The sequence below is a fragment of the Dermacentor andersoni genome, chromosome 3, assembly GCF_023375885.2.
Source record: "Dermacentor andersoni chromosome 3, qqDerAnde1_hic_scaffold, whole genome shotgun sequence".
Taxonomy (NCBI): domain Eukaryota; kingdom Metazoa; phylum Arthropoda; class Arachnida; order Ixodida; family Ixodidae; genus Dermacentor; species Dermacentor andersoni.
The window spans coordinates 13,724,441-13,739,572 of NC_092816.1; the positions used below are offsets into that span (position 1 = coordinate 13,724,441).

General features: G+C 46.3%; 1 protein-coding gene across 2 annotated transcripts in view; it reads right to left on the reverse strand.

Annotated features, from left to right (window-relative positions):
* Nucleotides 1–15,132, reverse strand: part of LOC126520906 (uncharacterized) — a 91,101-nt gene that overhangs the window by 13,237 nt on the left and 62,732 nt on the right. The window contains exon 2 of one of the 2 annotated variants that reach the window (XM_050169734.3): nt 13,889–13,950. The exons of the other annotated variant lie outside the window; for it this stretch is intronic. Coding sequence (XP_050025691.1) covers nt 13,889–13,950 — 62 coding nt within the window. The remainder of the gene's footprint in view (nt 1–13,888; nt 13,951–15,132) is intronic. 2 annotated transcript variants of the gene reach the window in all.

Consider the following 15,132-nt stretch of genomic DNA (forward strand, 5'->3'; position numbering starts at 1 on the left):
ATGATTCCATTCGTAGAGCATTTGTACACATGCATGCATGTCTTCGTCGTCAGCGCTGTAAAGATCCAATGACGGGACAATAACAAGAATTATAGGGCGGACGACATAGGTGCTGAGTATAGCTGTGGTTCCTTATTTTCAAGTAAGAAAAATGAATGTAAGGCATGATCATGTTCAAGGCTCGAAGCACGAAAAGTATAAATGATGAGCAAAGCAAGAGCAAGGTGAAAGCAGGAGCCAACGTTTCGACAAGTGGACTTGTCTTCTTCAAGGCCTTGAAGTCTTCTTCAAGCCTTCAAGAAGACAAGTCCCCTTGTCTGAACGTTGGCTCCTGCTTTTACCTCGTTCTCGTTTTGCTCATCGTCTTGAATTTCCGTCTACCCCCTTCCCCTTGTTTTTCCTGTTAAGCATAAACGTGGGTTATAATGCGCAGCGCGACGTGCTGAGGCTTCGATCAAAACAAAACGACAATGAAAAACAACCTGGTAATGGAATTAAGGACGGGTAAAAACGCCGTAGAGAGCAGCAATGGTAAAAGGAAGCAAAAATCGCCAACTGATACTCAGCGCCCGTGTTTTTGGAATGCCCACTTCTGGAACGCTGCTTTTAGAATGTCTGCATCGAACTCACAAGGTCGCGGAGCTCTCACTTATTCGGTGCTTACGTGAAGGGCTTACATATACAGGGTGTTTTACGTAACGTTAAGGAAGGATTTTTAAAAAGTGGTTAGCTGCAGCTGAGTGGAACCAATGGCATATGGTTTGCCGTCATGTGGAGCTCCTTAGAGCATTTTTTAATATTCAGATTAATGAGTTAATTAACTAAGATAAATGATGCTAAATTTTTAATATTCCCTTTAGCACCAACTGCGCTTCGTTGCGTTGTAGAGTGGATTCAGAAACGACCGCTCCATATTTTTGTGGCAACGTACATGCTGCGTAGTGATATTTTTCTTTTTTTTTTGCATGTAGAGAAAGCCCGCGAAATACGAGATAAAACCACGTGACTGCGCTCGTGCGCTATCTTATCGCAGCGCTCTCAACCGTGCGTGGAGCATATCGCTTATCTTTGACGACGGTGCTTCCCTTCCGTGTGCCACCGCCAAAGATGCTGACGCACTGTGAAGCCGATGCATGTAGAGCCGCGGCCGCAAAATTCGCCACGGTCCGCGCGCACGGTTCTTTCGCACGAAGCGCGGTTGAGAACGCTGTGATAGCAAGGACAACATAGGGGAAATTACTTGTACTTACTAAACGAATTAAAGAAATTATAAATTAATGGGAATGAATGTGGATGACAAAACAACTTGCCGCAGGTGGAGAACGATCCCACGTCTTCGCATTACGCGTGCGATGCTCCGCCAATTGAGCTACCACGGCGCCGTATTCTTATCTACTTTCTTGAGTATTTATGTTTCCTACTACAGCCCTGGGGGTGTTAGCCAGCGCCATCACTCACAAGCATTGGCGGCGGATTTCGAGTTGGCTATCAAAAATCGGGCCCCTCAGTTATATATATATATATATATTGTACTGAAGGCAGTGGGCAGTAGGCATGGTGCTAGTGAATGAGAAGACGACGAGGAGTGCTTGCGTCCCCGTTTCGATATAGCGCCGACCTGTTTAAGCCAACCTCTGCAACCTAGAACTAGCTAGGCGAACACCCCCGTTGCAATATATATATATATATATATATATATATATATATATATATATATATATATATATATATATATTTCAATTTCACATCACGTGTACTCTCGCGCCACTGAGAGTCTGGTGTCTCTCGGTGGTGTAATCTTCCTTCGCGAAATTGTTTTATAGTTCGCTGTTACTAATACCGCTTCGCCTTTCCGGAGAAACTGCAGCATCTCCCTCTCTCTCTTTCTTTCTCTATGAGTCCGCGGTATAAGCGCTGCTGCCCATGACTGCTGCTGATTCTGATTTCGAGTAAATCCGGCTTGGTATCATTTCAGTTGCTGAGGTAATTATAAAGGGGGCCCCAACTATCATGCACCAAGACGAGCATTTGCGTTACTCGAAGGAAACCTAATGCATATTATTTCCAGTACAGCGGAGCAGCCGCCATTAATTTTGTCGTTACTGAGATTTCATTAGGCAATTATAATTAATTACCCGCCGAGGTTGCTCAGTGGCTATGGTGCTGGGCTGCTGAGCACGCGGTCGCGGATGGAACCCCGGCCGCGGCGGCCGCATTTCGATGGGGGCGAAATACGAAAACACCCGTGTACTTAGATCGAGGTGCATGTGAAAGAACCCCAGGTGGTCGAAATTTCTGGAGTCCTCCACTACGGCATGCCTCATAATCAGAAAGTAGTTTTGGCACATTAAACCACATAATTTTAGAAAATGTATAATTAATAATCTAACTCGAGAAGTAGTGTCGTAATTATCGAAGTGTCAATGAGGCATATGTAGGCACCCCCAAATAACACCTAACTGCGATGTTTTCAGCGACGTAGTAATTGCGTACAATCAAAATGCAACGCCCTCAAATAAGCTGATTGAAAGCAACTGCTTTGCCTGTCTTGAACCCGAAGAGACAGCGCATTACCTTGATAATGGTACGGAAGGAGCACCAACAGCAGGTACCGCGGCTTCCCAGCTATTCCTTCCTCTCATTTATACGTCACACCTATTATCCGTCTCTCAAGGCCGACTGATCACATTGATAACAAAAACTCATTGACTCCGCAGCCGAAGCGCCGCTCTGATTACGCACGAAATGCGAAAAGGAATGTAATAGATATAGCAAGTTTCAAAAATCCCGGCTTTGCTCGCACCGCATCGAAAGAGTGCGCGCGCAGCTATATTTCGCGCCAGAAACTTGCTTCGGACCAGTGGCGTAGCAACGGGGGGGGGAGGGGGGCCGGGGGGCCGGGGGGCCGTGGGCCCCGGGTGCAAGGGGCCAGAGAGGGGGGGGGGGGGGGTGTCATATACGTCTGAAGACACCCCTCTTTCCGCCGGCTACACCCTGGGAGGGGGGTGACAGAAGACCTATGGGCCCCCGGGTGCCAGACGACCTAGCTACGCCACTGCTTCGGACCAAAGCCAAATTTAAGTGACGGTTTTATTTTTCATTAGAGTGTATTCATGCTGCAAAGACAGGTTTGTGGCAAAAGAATAAAACCGAAATAAACAGACCGGGACGCGACTCACGTGTAAAAAAAAGGCAGAACCGATTCGTTGAAGAAAGTAAATGTACCACTTCTAAATGAACCCAATTGGCAATCAGGATGTCTGCACACACACTTGTCAACTAAAAAAAATAAAGAATGAAGAATCCACGCAGAGTCTTCTCTGGGATAAGGATGCGTAAGCATTTCGCACTACTGACTTGGTGTTTCGTGGTAGAATGCAGGTGTGTTTCGTATAATTGCGAGAACGACCGCGAAAGAACCGTGAAACGGAGAAGCGCGGTTGCAACATCGAACTGTGAAGTAAGACTTGCACGAGACGACGTATAATCAATGTTCACTGGCGCTATCGATAGCCCGCAGCGGATGTGGACGTGGGATGAAAGGACGAGGAAGATGTAGCAAACGAAGGAAATATATGCAACATTTATTAGGCACACTGAACCATTACGAACCGTGATCAACCGTGCTCCGGCTAGAATAAATGCTAGAACATCCGTGCGTAGGTTAGGACTCAAAGAGTCCTCCGCCGCTGTTTCTGGAAGCTACAGGTCTGTCTCAAGTTCTCGTTATTTCTTTCTTTTTATTGAAATGAAAATAAAAGAAAGAGACGTAGTCACCTTATAATGGTGACGGCTACTCCTTTTCTCATAGAGGAAACAAAAATATAAAGAATATGGAGGAAAATGAAAGGAAATCACTTCACACGGTCAGAAATCCACAGAACAGTCCTATACGCCCGAGAACATAACAACATAATAGTCAAATGCAAGTTGCACCCCAAAGAGTTCGTAAACAAAGTCACAAACACACAGAAACGGCCGTGATGTAGACTTCGATGATCATATAAACAGATGTGGAATTACACAGTGTTAAAATAATTCACGCACAGAATGCAAAAAAAGTATAACACGTAATATACCAGCACTAATAATTACAAATAGAACAACGTTATAGCAACATCGTGCGATTATTCAGTGCATACTTAGTACTTGGTAAGGATGCCTGTTTCCTCATAAAGATGTTCAAGTGCGTTCAATGCTTTTCGCTGTGCTATTTTCGAAAGCTATGGACCCAGCGATTTTGCGAGTGAGAAAGGCCGGTGAGGATCAATGGAGTGTAGCTCTTGTTCTAGCTGCCGTCTTTGCATCTCGTATACGGGGCATTCGCGGAGTAGATGGCGGACATCCTCATCGTCGTGGCCACAAGAGCAAGCCGGGGAAGGAGCCCGTTTCGTGCGATATAGTTCATAATTTCTTATGATAGTCGGTGCTTTTGGTCTACCGCCACACTTCCATGAGTGTTATATATCTGCGGCTTTCCTCTTGTTGCCATTGGCAGCTCCCAAGGCAATGATCATGTTTTCCTTCTGCTCATTAGAGAAAGACATGGCGACTGAGACGAAACAAAATGCACCCTTACACCTTTGCATTGACGTTGTCAACTCGATTTTGTGGTGATAGGTTTTGCGATAAAAAAATAAAAAAACCATCCGTGCACGTTATCTACGCTAAGACAACAGCTATCACAGCTTGTTTCCAACTAACACCAAACGCGACGTGTTAATTCAGTCGGCACGCGGCAGATAAGGCACTATAGCACGATCACGATGTGTTTCTTTATTTCCTGTATTTCGTTCTGGCTAACTCAGAGAGGGCTTGTTCGAGGGCGCTGCTTTATGATGCGGGTGGGAGTGCAGTCACGTGGTATATTTCATATTTCGCAGGGTTTATTCATCAGTCGGAAAAAATTAGTACGCCATTAATGCGTCGCTGAAGATATCGTAATTAGCTGTCCCTTGGTTGTGCCTACAAATGCCTCATTGACACTCTGATAAATAAAGTAGTACGTCTTGAGTTACACAATTATTTACAATTACCCAATTAAACCTCACTAATGAAAAAAATTACTGGCAGGTACTCCACTGTACCGGAAACAATATGCACTAGGTTTTCTTCGAGAAACGCAATTACTCCTTTTCTTTAAATCTGGGTGCATGATAGTTAATTGGGACACCCTGCATACATTTATGACCTCCGCGTGCAAATTGACGATGTTTCCATCCCTAATAAATGTGGTAAATTATTAGAAGACCTTTTTCATGAGTCTTAGCACTACTTACCGGAATGAGAAGCAATACTGAGACACATATGATTCGCGTGCATTTCACACAGCGTTGATAAATGACTCTGCCAAAGGGGCCACTGAGGTCTGCGTGTTTTTTCCCAGGGTCAAAAAAGCACGTAAAGCCATTTTAATCGAGGTGAACATACAGCAACATATTCATTCTCTAGGCATAGGCTATCCATACCTTTGGAAGTTATATTTTATTGGCCACCTCTTTCTCTTTCAAAAAATATAATAAACTTTGTCATGTGTGTATATTTAAATATATTATGTATGTGCACGGTGTTTACAGTGGATATTTAAAGCAATGTTGAAGTGAGAAAATACGGATGAGTCAGCCGCCACTAGTGCTTCTAATGCGCTTGTCCTCCTATTGTCAAGATTTGCAGAAATAAAATGAAAGTGCAAATTAAAAGCCGTCCACGTCCGTGCCAACAATGATGCAGTAAGTTATTAGCCAAAATGAAATTTTAAGTAAGAAGGTCGAGGCAAGTTAAAAGAAACCTCAAATGACGGGGGTGACAAAACTCTGGTAATTACATTTTATGAGTCTGTGTGTAGTGGGGGGACAGGAGGGTTATGCTCTCTCCGGAAGACTCCAGAGAAGACTCAGACCCCGCAAGGCCCCCCGTAGACGGCGCCGATGAGCGGCAGTATGACACCTTGGAACGCTTCAATGAGTATCTTTCTGCAAAAGTTGTAATGAACCTACACAGATTAAACGTACATAAACGTCACTCGGAACATCGCTTCGTACTTCGAATGAATATAAACACCGTGCACAGCATTTCTTGGGATTTCTCGTGCACCGCATAAAAATTGGGATAAAGCGACCAGTCAGGCACTGTTTCCACAGTACACTGCAAATTTTCGGTACACATCACCCAAAAGTGGTCCTCATTTTTTTCAAAATGTGAAATATCTGCTGTGTTTGCTGCTGCCGGGAACCAAATAATAGTATAGCTGTTATTTAGAAACAGCCTTAGCATGAAATCGTCAGTCAGGTGTGAAAAAATTCAAGTTAGTGTTCTATTGCTATTGAAATGGCTCTGCAAGTTCGACCAATGTCAATTTCACGAGTATATCCATGATAAGTAGTGATCGCAAAATGAAATTCGACAGCTATATCTGTAAGAGGTTTGATTAGATTTCTGATCGTGATAAGATAATGAGACTGCAACGCTGCAATGGACAGAGATTATATAGGCACAGCACTCGATAATTCAACGATTTCAGGCCGTAAGGCACACCAGTCGTTGGGCGCGGCTGAATAAAATACTTTATCCGGACCTCCCCCTTCACCCGCCGATTACATGTAACAAGCTGATTGTGTTTTATAATACGTGTATAGAGGTCCCAAAAAACTGGGCATGATGCAAGTTGCGCAAGCTGACAGTTCGTTAGAGCGGGAACTGCCCAGCGCCAGGCGTTAACCGCAACGCGAGCGGGTATGGCGAATCCCGCGCGTCGTCCGCTACAGGGCGTCCCGAGAAGGCACAAAAGGCAGTCGTCGTTGTCCAAGCAGGGATATGCGTAGTAAAGAAAAGCATTATTTACGTGGTCACTCTGCTAAGAAAGAACGTTTAGCTTCAGCTGTAGTTTTAATGCACTTTCTATAGCGTGCAGCCGAAAGTGTCAGTGCCCGCTTTCAGAAGTGAGATACGGGGGGGGGGCAAATGACATACTTTGCGCCCCCCACACTTTTGACGGGGGGGGGGGGGGGCAAATGACATACTTTGCGCCCCCTCCCCGCGGCAAATACGTCTATAGGGCGGAGCATACGTTCTATAGCAAAATATGCGATGTCATACATATGTTAGAAGCAATCTACCACGTCGCGCTCATGAATGGCAGGAAATTACTTTTCACACGTGCTAATGCAATATTGCGTAGGTACATTTCCTAATGTTGCTATGGTACTGTATACGTACAAGGCATTAGCGGGCTTTCATTCACTCTATACAAAACCATTTAAGGATTGTGGAGTTGGCGGGTTTAAAAGTGCTAATAACGCCGTATGTCTTTGGAGCTGAGTGCACTTCATAGTCGTGAGGGCTGAATGGAAAAAATGCTCGCGTGCTGCGCTTTGACTCCCTGTTAACGTGCACTGGGGAGTTTCGTGACGTTGAACCTCGCAGTTTACGCACTTCATCACTAGAACCGGACGCTACATGTAATGCGGAAAGTATCATTTGCAACACGTTCAGCCGCACTATTTTCCCCCTATGATATATTATGAAAGTTGGAATAATCGTAAAAGGTCGGATAATTAACATTTTGGTTAACTTGCGTTTAGATTCGAAGTAACGATCATAATCAGTTCCAGTCATTACCGCGTGGACTGTTCCACCGCATATTTTGCCGCGTTGCACTGTTTCGAAACGTGCTTTCACCTCGTGCGGGGTGCATGCGTGGACGCGTGATCGGTTTGGGGCTACCCTGCCAGTGACCAATAGTATTTGTGAGCAGCCAGTAGATAACGGGAAAAAGCGCCACACCAGGCTGACTTTCTGCCTCCTGTCAGTTCGAGCCGTGAGCGCTTCCGCCGGCTTTGCTGCTCGCCTTCATGCGTGTCTCGTGCGCAGTGATTGCGCAAGGTTGTTCGGCTGAATGATTGCGCGTTGCGTTCCGGAATAGAGACCAACGAATAAGAAAAAAGAAAGTCTGCGTGGTTGAGAAGCTCCACTTAACCCAAGCCAGCCGCAGTCTGCGGCCGTTACTGTCGGGGGGGGAGACCCTTCGAGGGGGCAGCGGCGCGTGGCCCGAAGGTCGTTCCTCAAGGACGCGTCCGCGGTGGAGACGCCCTTTTGTCTCGACAGCGCCGCCGAGATGTCCACGGGCGCCACTCTTCCCGAGCACAGGCATGGCGAATACTAATGCTGTGCGCGAAAGAGCAAAACTTGCGCGTCGGCGTGAGTGGTGGGGCGATCGGACACTCCCTTGCTTTATACTTTCCCCTGTTTCAATGCATCCTGCCTTCCTGTCGACGTTATCTAGACGGCACCTCCACTATCTTGGTGCATTTCAATTTAAATAGTAACAAACTGAATACAGACAGCGCGAACAGGTTCGTTGCAAGATATGTTAACGTTCACCTAAAGCAACTTCACATTACCTGAACCTACAAGGTGTGCATATTGCAAATTGCATGCCTGTTCGAGTGAGGGCTATCTCGAAATTTTATCGCTAGGCATCTATTAGTTCTTCCTGTTCATGGGGGTTGTCATCTGCATTCGTACAGTTATTTTGTATTCAGTAATGGCGAGACAGCTCTCCTTGAAATATAGCGATGATGATGATGACTTCAGCAATAATGTTCCAGCCAGTCTCGACCCCTTAATCTTTCTGTTCTAGAAATCAGACTGCTGCTTCACCACCTCGTCGAGCAAGGACACGGCATCACGTTACAGTGGATTCCAAGCCACTGTGGCATAATGGGCAATGAACATGCCGACGCAGCAGCACGATCTGCGCATGAGGAGGGCTTGCAAGACTCCATTCCATTCTCAAGAACAGACGCTGCAATGAAAATTCGTGTGCTTGCAAATGAAGCCATCAAAACTTTATGGAACACACCAAGCTTGAAGCATACACGTCTACACCGACTCGACCCATCCCTTCGACTTCGACCCCCAGCTGGAGTTGAGTTGAGTTGAGTTGAGTTGAGTGGTTGGTAGACTACCGGTGGGATTAGCCTTGCAGTAGCTGCCGGCAATTGCTCCACCGTAGTGACACCTAAATACATAAATCATATAAATCAGACACGGACCTCACAACTACACATAGTCACTCCTAAGGTCACCATGTGGAGGCCAAATTCGTGTCCTGCAGGTAATTTAAAAGAAGGCGAGAAACCTCCTTCCTATCTAACTGGTTCCCGCGCGGGAAAACAATGTCCTGAAGAGAACTGTGGGGAATTCCTGTCTTTTTGAGGGACCCGAATAACACGCTCCTTTCCGCGTTATACAGAGTACAGCACATAAGGTAATGTTCTATGTCACCGCACACACCACACGTTGAACATAATGGAGACAACGCCAGGCCAGTCTTACACATCCACGCAGGGGTACGAGCAGAGCCCGTGCGAATGCGGAGCAGTAAAGTGAATTGGTTTCTTTTGAGACCCTTAGTCACACATGGCTTGTGAGGTGAGCACCACAGAGAGCTGAAGTGGCACGACACCGCTTCTCTGAAGAGTCTCTTGTCCTCTTGAGGCACTTTTCTCAAAGGATTCCCAGACAGCGCTCTATGGGCGAGGCTGTCCGCCATCTCGTTGCCTATGATACCTATGTGCGAGGGCACCCATTGGAATCGTATGGAGAAGCCTTTGATATGGAGATTGTGCACCGAGCGTAGGGAGCTTAGACATAAAGCATCAGTAGGGAACCCATGCTCTAACCTTTGAAGGGCGGATTTCGAATCTGTAAGAATGACAACGGGTTGAGGCGTACAGAACCGTAGCTTCTTTAGAGCTGCCTCAATGGCAACGCTTTCGGCCGTTGTGGAGGACACGACTGCAGTGAAGCGAACCGACCAATCATACTTTAAAGAGGGAATGTGAAAAGCAGCTGCACTGGACTCTCTCTACTCGAAACAGCAGTACTTTGCCGACTGTGGCTTGGTGTCGCCCACACAAGATCTTTCGTCTTCCGAGTCGGTATGGACGACAGCACGGCTTGCAGTCACTGCGGCAGCGAGAGACTATCGAACACGTACTTTGCCACTGTCCTCAATACAGCGCGCACCGGCTGTCACTAGCGACCGCGTTGGCACGCCTTGACGACAGGCCACTTTCAGAACAGTCAGTTTTGGAATGCCGACATGAACTGTCGTCGCAGCGAAAGTCGGTCAAGGCCTTGTTGACCTTTTTACGTGACAGTGGCCTATTAGGAAGACTATAACGACCCAATTCCGTCCCTTTTCATATTTTTTCTCACCCTTTTATTTTTGTCACGCTCTTCTTTCCGTCTTTATTTCCCTTTTCCCTTCCCCTAGTGCAGGGTAGCAAACCGGATGTTTTAACTTTGGTTAACCTCCCTGCCTTTCTCTCATTTTAATCTCTCTCTCTCTCTCTCTATCTCTCTGTATTAACAGGATATCGTGGTTCTGTTGCGCTGTGACAGGCACGGTGGCACACTAAGTTAGCGTACGTCGCAAAAGAGCATATGCTATAAAGCAGCCGAAATCTGTTTTGTTCTCGTGAACCCTGTTCTCCGATCAAAATTGTATGCGTCGAGAGATGGCAGGTGAGGGGGCGGTACGGGGTATGTATTCTAAGTCTACACATCGACTCCTTCGTATCGTCCACCGGAACCACCACTGGTGTCAGCATCAACACAAGGTTCCGTTTTAGGCCCGCTTCCTTTCTTATTATATATTAATGACTTGCCGCATTGCGTGTCCGTTAATATTCGTCTTTACGCTGATGATTGCGTCCTCTATCATAGTATTAACACACCAATGGATCATGATTTACTTAATGACTCCTTTGCAAAATTTGTAGGTGGTGCAAGGAATGGCAAATGAACATTAATTTCTCTAAAACTGTTTCCATGTCCTTCTCCAGACGCCCATCTCCATCACTTTTCACGTACACTTTCCATGGTCAAGATTTAAAAAGAGTAACCGAATTTAAATACCTTGGTCTTCATTTCTCCCATGACATGTCATGGTCGAAACACATTGACATCATATGTAACAAAGCTTTTAGACGTCTCGGTTACCATCCATCGTTCATTGCGTAAGGCTCCAAAGGATACCAAACTGATGACGTATAAAACACTTATCCGCCCCATTCTTGATTATGGCTGCATCATATGGAATCCTCATAAGAAATCCGATACTAAAAAGTTAGAATCAGCCCAAAAGAAATCAGTGCGCTTCATTTTTCGCAACTATAGCCGAGATTTTTCCCCTTCTTCCCATTATACAGCTACAGGTCTTACAGTTCTTTCATCTCGCCGCCGCTTAGAATGCATGAAATTTTTACACACGCCGATTCATTCTGAGCGCCCTGTCACACTAAATAATTATTTGAACTTTAGTGCACCTTCTATCACTAGGAGTTCTCATAATCTCAACCTTATCCCTTCCGAACGGAGATGTTCAAGCACAGCTTCTTTCCATTGACCATTGAGCTCTGGAATTCACTGCCTGGAAGCATCCGCTCTTTACCTACGCAAGAATTTTTGAAAACAATTACATATACTTGATATTCATAGTTTTTTGTGCTTGTTTTCTTGCTATCCTTTTTTTTTCTTCACTGCCCACTCCTGCAATAGCCTCAGTATGTATAAATAAATGAATAAATAAATAAATAAATAAATAAATAAATAAAACAAGGAGGCTCCCCGTAAACGCTTTTGGTGCTTGAGAAAATGCTACGGTGCCCGTGTCCCTTGTAGTGTTGCTGCGGGTTATGCGGATGGCCTGCCGCGACTACACCCGCCTGGCATCGAGAACTTCTCCTTCTCCTTTTGCTCATCATCGATGTAAACAGTATCGAGTAGGAGACACTGAAAACTGCCGAGTTGCAGAGATTGAGCCCTGTTTCCGTTGCCGACTCACGGACCTTTCCACTCGCAACAGCTGTAGCTTCACTGACACGCCGGCCGGAGCTTGTTCCAGGGGCCTCTTCGATTTTCCATTTCTGGCTACCCGCGAGCTGCCATAGCGAGCCACACTCTTAGGCAAAGTTACACCCTTTGGCTTGCCCCTTCTGCCACACAACAATAATCGTTATCTGCCTTGATGCGTTTCCTTTCTTTAACGCTGCGAGCCCGGTACTTTCCAGTAACGAACGGCACGCGCGTTATCAGCATAGAACAGTTTACACCCTTTGCAGTGCCGCTTCTGATAACGCGCGTGCCATTCGTTACTGGAAAGTTCCGGGCTCGCAGCGTTAAAGAAAGGAAACGCATCAAGGCAGATAACGATTATTGTTGTGTGGCAGAAGGGGCAAGCCAAAGGGTGTAACTTTGCCTAAGAATGCAGCGCCTTCGTTTTTCTCGGGTTGCTCCGCCCACCACGCCGCGCACTTCCGCCGGGCGTTCGTTTTACTCGGGATGGACGGTTCTGGCTCCCTCTACTTCTGGCTGCCCGCGGACTCCCAGAACCAGCCAGGACGATTTTGGTCGGGCTGCTCTCTGGAAATTCTCTGGCTAGCAGACGACTAAAAGAGGCGATGAGCGCCTAGCATTACTTCTAGCACTACTAATTCTAGTGTTACTTTCTTAGGTTCTAACACACCGTTCCACATTGCGAGGCGATGCGATACGAGCGGCGTTGAACCATTTGAAACGTGTATGTGTGTGTGCGTGTGTGCGTGCATGCGTGCGTGCGTGTGTGTGTTGTGTGTGTGTGTGCGCGCGCGTGCGTGTGTGTGTGTGTGTGTGTGTGTTGTTTTTCGCGTGAAACTTTTCATGGTCACAGGCGGCGTGAAATGCATGTGCCAGCCGCATCCCCAGCTCTTTAGGGTCATAAGACAAGCACCATCAGCTGAAACAAACTTTCTGAAATCAAAGCCCAAGCAGGTCCGCACGAAATTTTATGCGTATGACGTACCCGATATCCTGCTTCCTCGTGTCTTGTCAAGTGATGACACAACGCCAATTCATCAATGCCGCCGGTGGGCGACGTGATCGCTGTGAGCAGGAATCCTCGAGCGATCGCTTTCGGGGATATAATCACTTATATTAATTACACGTGAATTCGGGTCTTGCCATCGGACGCGTCGGAGGTCGTCGGTTGCGCTGTGCAAAGTGCGGTTGGCCAGTGCGCGTCCTATGCCGAGTCGCGCGAAATCTCGAGAAAGTGATCGAATCCCTGAATGTAAATATATATTTCCAAGCTGGCAATGCATAAATGGGCCCACTATGCCGAGCGCGCGCCAGCCTCGCCGGGCGCTGCCATGCCGGTATACCACGTTTACATCTATCCCGCGGCCAGCTGCCCCGGCGTTCACTTTTGCAAACTTCGGACAGCTTCGGGCTGTCTGTCTTGGGATCCCAGCCCACGTGGCTTCCTATCAGTACCGGAACTAGCTGGCTGCCAGCGGGCTGCCAGAACTCCGAAATTCAGAGAACCCCTGTTGTACACGAGCTGCTCCTACACGCCAGCGGCTTTGTGCACTCGATCGAGCTCCTGATATCGACAGCTACTCAACCCAAGAGTTAGCCTTGGCGTAGTGTTCACACAAAACGTGGAATAAACATCAGAGATGTTCTTTCCTCTAGAAGCAGTGGAAGTTGATCATTCGGTGTGTACACTCAGACACGTGCATACAACTAATGTATCAAGGGACGAAGTGCAGAAGGTGTCACAAAACGGTGCTGGCTTTCCGCCAAACTTCTTGCGCGCCGGCGGTGGAACGGGGGTGCATATGCGTCACTAGACACCTCGTGACGCATCACTCGCTCTGTGATATGCAGTTAAACCATGTGTGGAAATCACCTGACATAAATAATTGGTCCTGCGGTATACGCACTTCATTGCTTTCTGGACGGGGAAAAAATACTGCCCGTCAAAGGGTTGTTTTTGATATTGTAAATGGTCTCGACTGAAATAAGGAAACAGGTCTGGCGCTTCGAGCCAGTGTTTACTTACATCATAATTTGCTGTATGACGCATGCATCCCAATAACTTCACCATGGCGTCCACCTTGAGATCTGTAACAAAATAGCGAATGTTTTTATGCAGTCAGATGTATTTTTTTTTTCTTGATTGACGACCACTGGTATTCGAAACTATGGATGGGCGGCGTGACGTATAGTCGTGAGAGCTGCGTTGGTCAGTCAGTAAGAGAGTCGTCGTATTTGAACGGAGACCAACGCATTTGCTGCAGAACGTTGCCAGAAATCTGTTATTCACCACTACTAGAGATCCGCGGAATGTGATCATAACCGCACATGCAATGTGCGCAGCTTATATACACTACGTTTGCTTGTGGCAGTGCTCAAAGAAAACAGTAAGAAGGCAAGGAAAGTGTAGGGCACGTTATGTACCAGGTCGACCGTGTGACAGTTCTGAAGAAGCATGCATATCTGCGCGCGAGCTGTTTGTCAGTTTGAGAAAAAAAAAGCAAGCATGTCATATTTGGCTCACGTTGTATGCCAACTAGGGGTGGGCGCATACTCCAAGCCTCGAATATGAATCGAGTATTACTCTCACACTATTCATATTCGAAAATGAACTATTCGGTATTGTCGAATATCGAAACTAATCAAATATTTCGCAGAAACCAACTCTTATGTTCTGTTTACTGTTCTCCGTCTGCTAAACAAAGTATCACATATTATCAGAAGTTAAACAGGGGACAAATGTTTTCGAAGCAGTGCAGCAACAAAATGAGTATAGTGGAAGCTTTGTTAGTTGTTTTACGGCTGAAGCTTAGCCAACAATCTGCGATTCATGCTTGTAGTCTGTCATTTAATGTTTGTGATAGTCCAGCCATGTGCTAGTTTTATCTTTTACGTCACAACCACTCATGTTTTCCTTGCAACAGGCCCTATTACGTGTGTATAGGCACACAGGTTCTTCAGCAGCTTTCTCTCTCCTTTTTCCACATCTCCTAGTCCTTTTTCGGCAACCATTTAGTTCGCGTTTTTAGAAAGCTAGTCATACAGCAGCCATTCACTTTTAGGAAGTTTGTTTGTAACCAGGCTTTAAATATGTTAACAAGCTATTCCTGCGTTTTCTTGTGACAATTACTAATCTGGTGTTTATAACTGCTTCTAATTGCCCCTAATAGTTAACTCTCTTTTTCTCGCTTGTCAGTACAACTTGGCACCTAACTATACGGATATAAATATATCTGTTCTATATATGTGATCTGCATTTGACTATGAGAT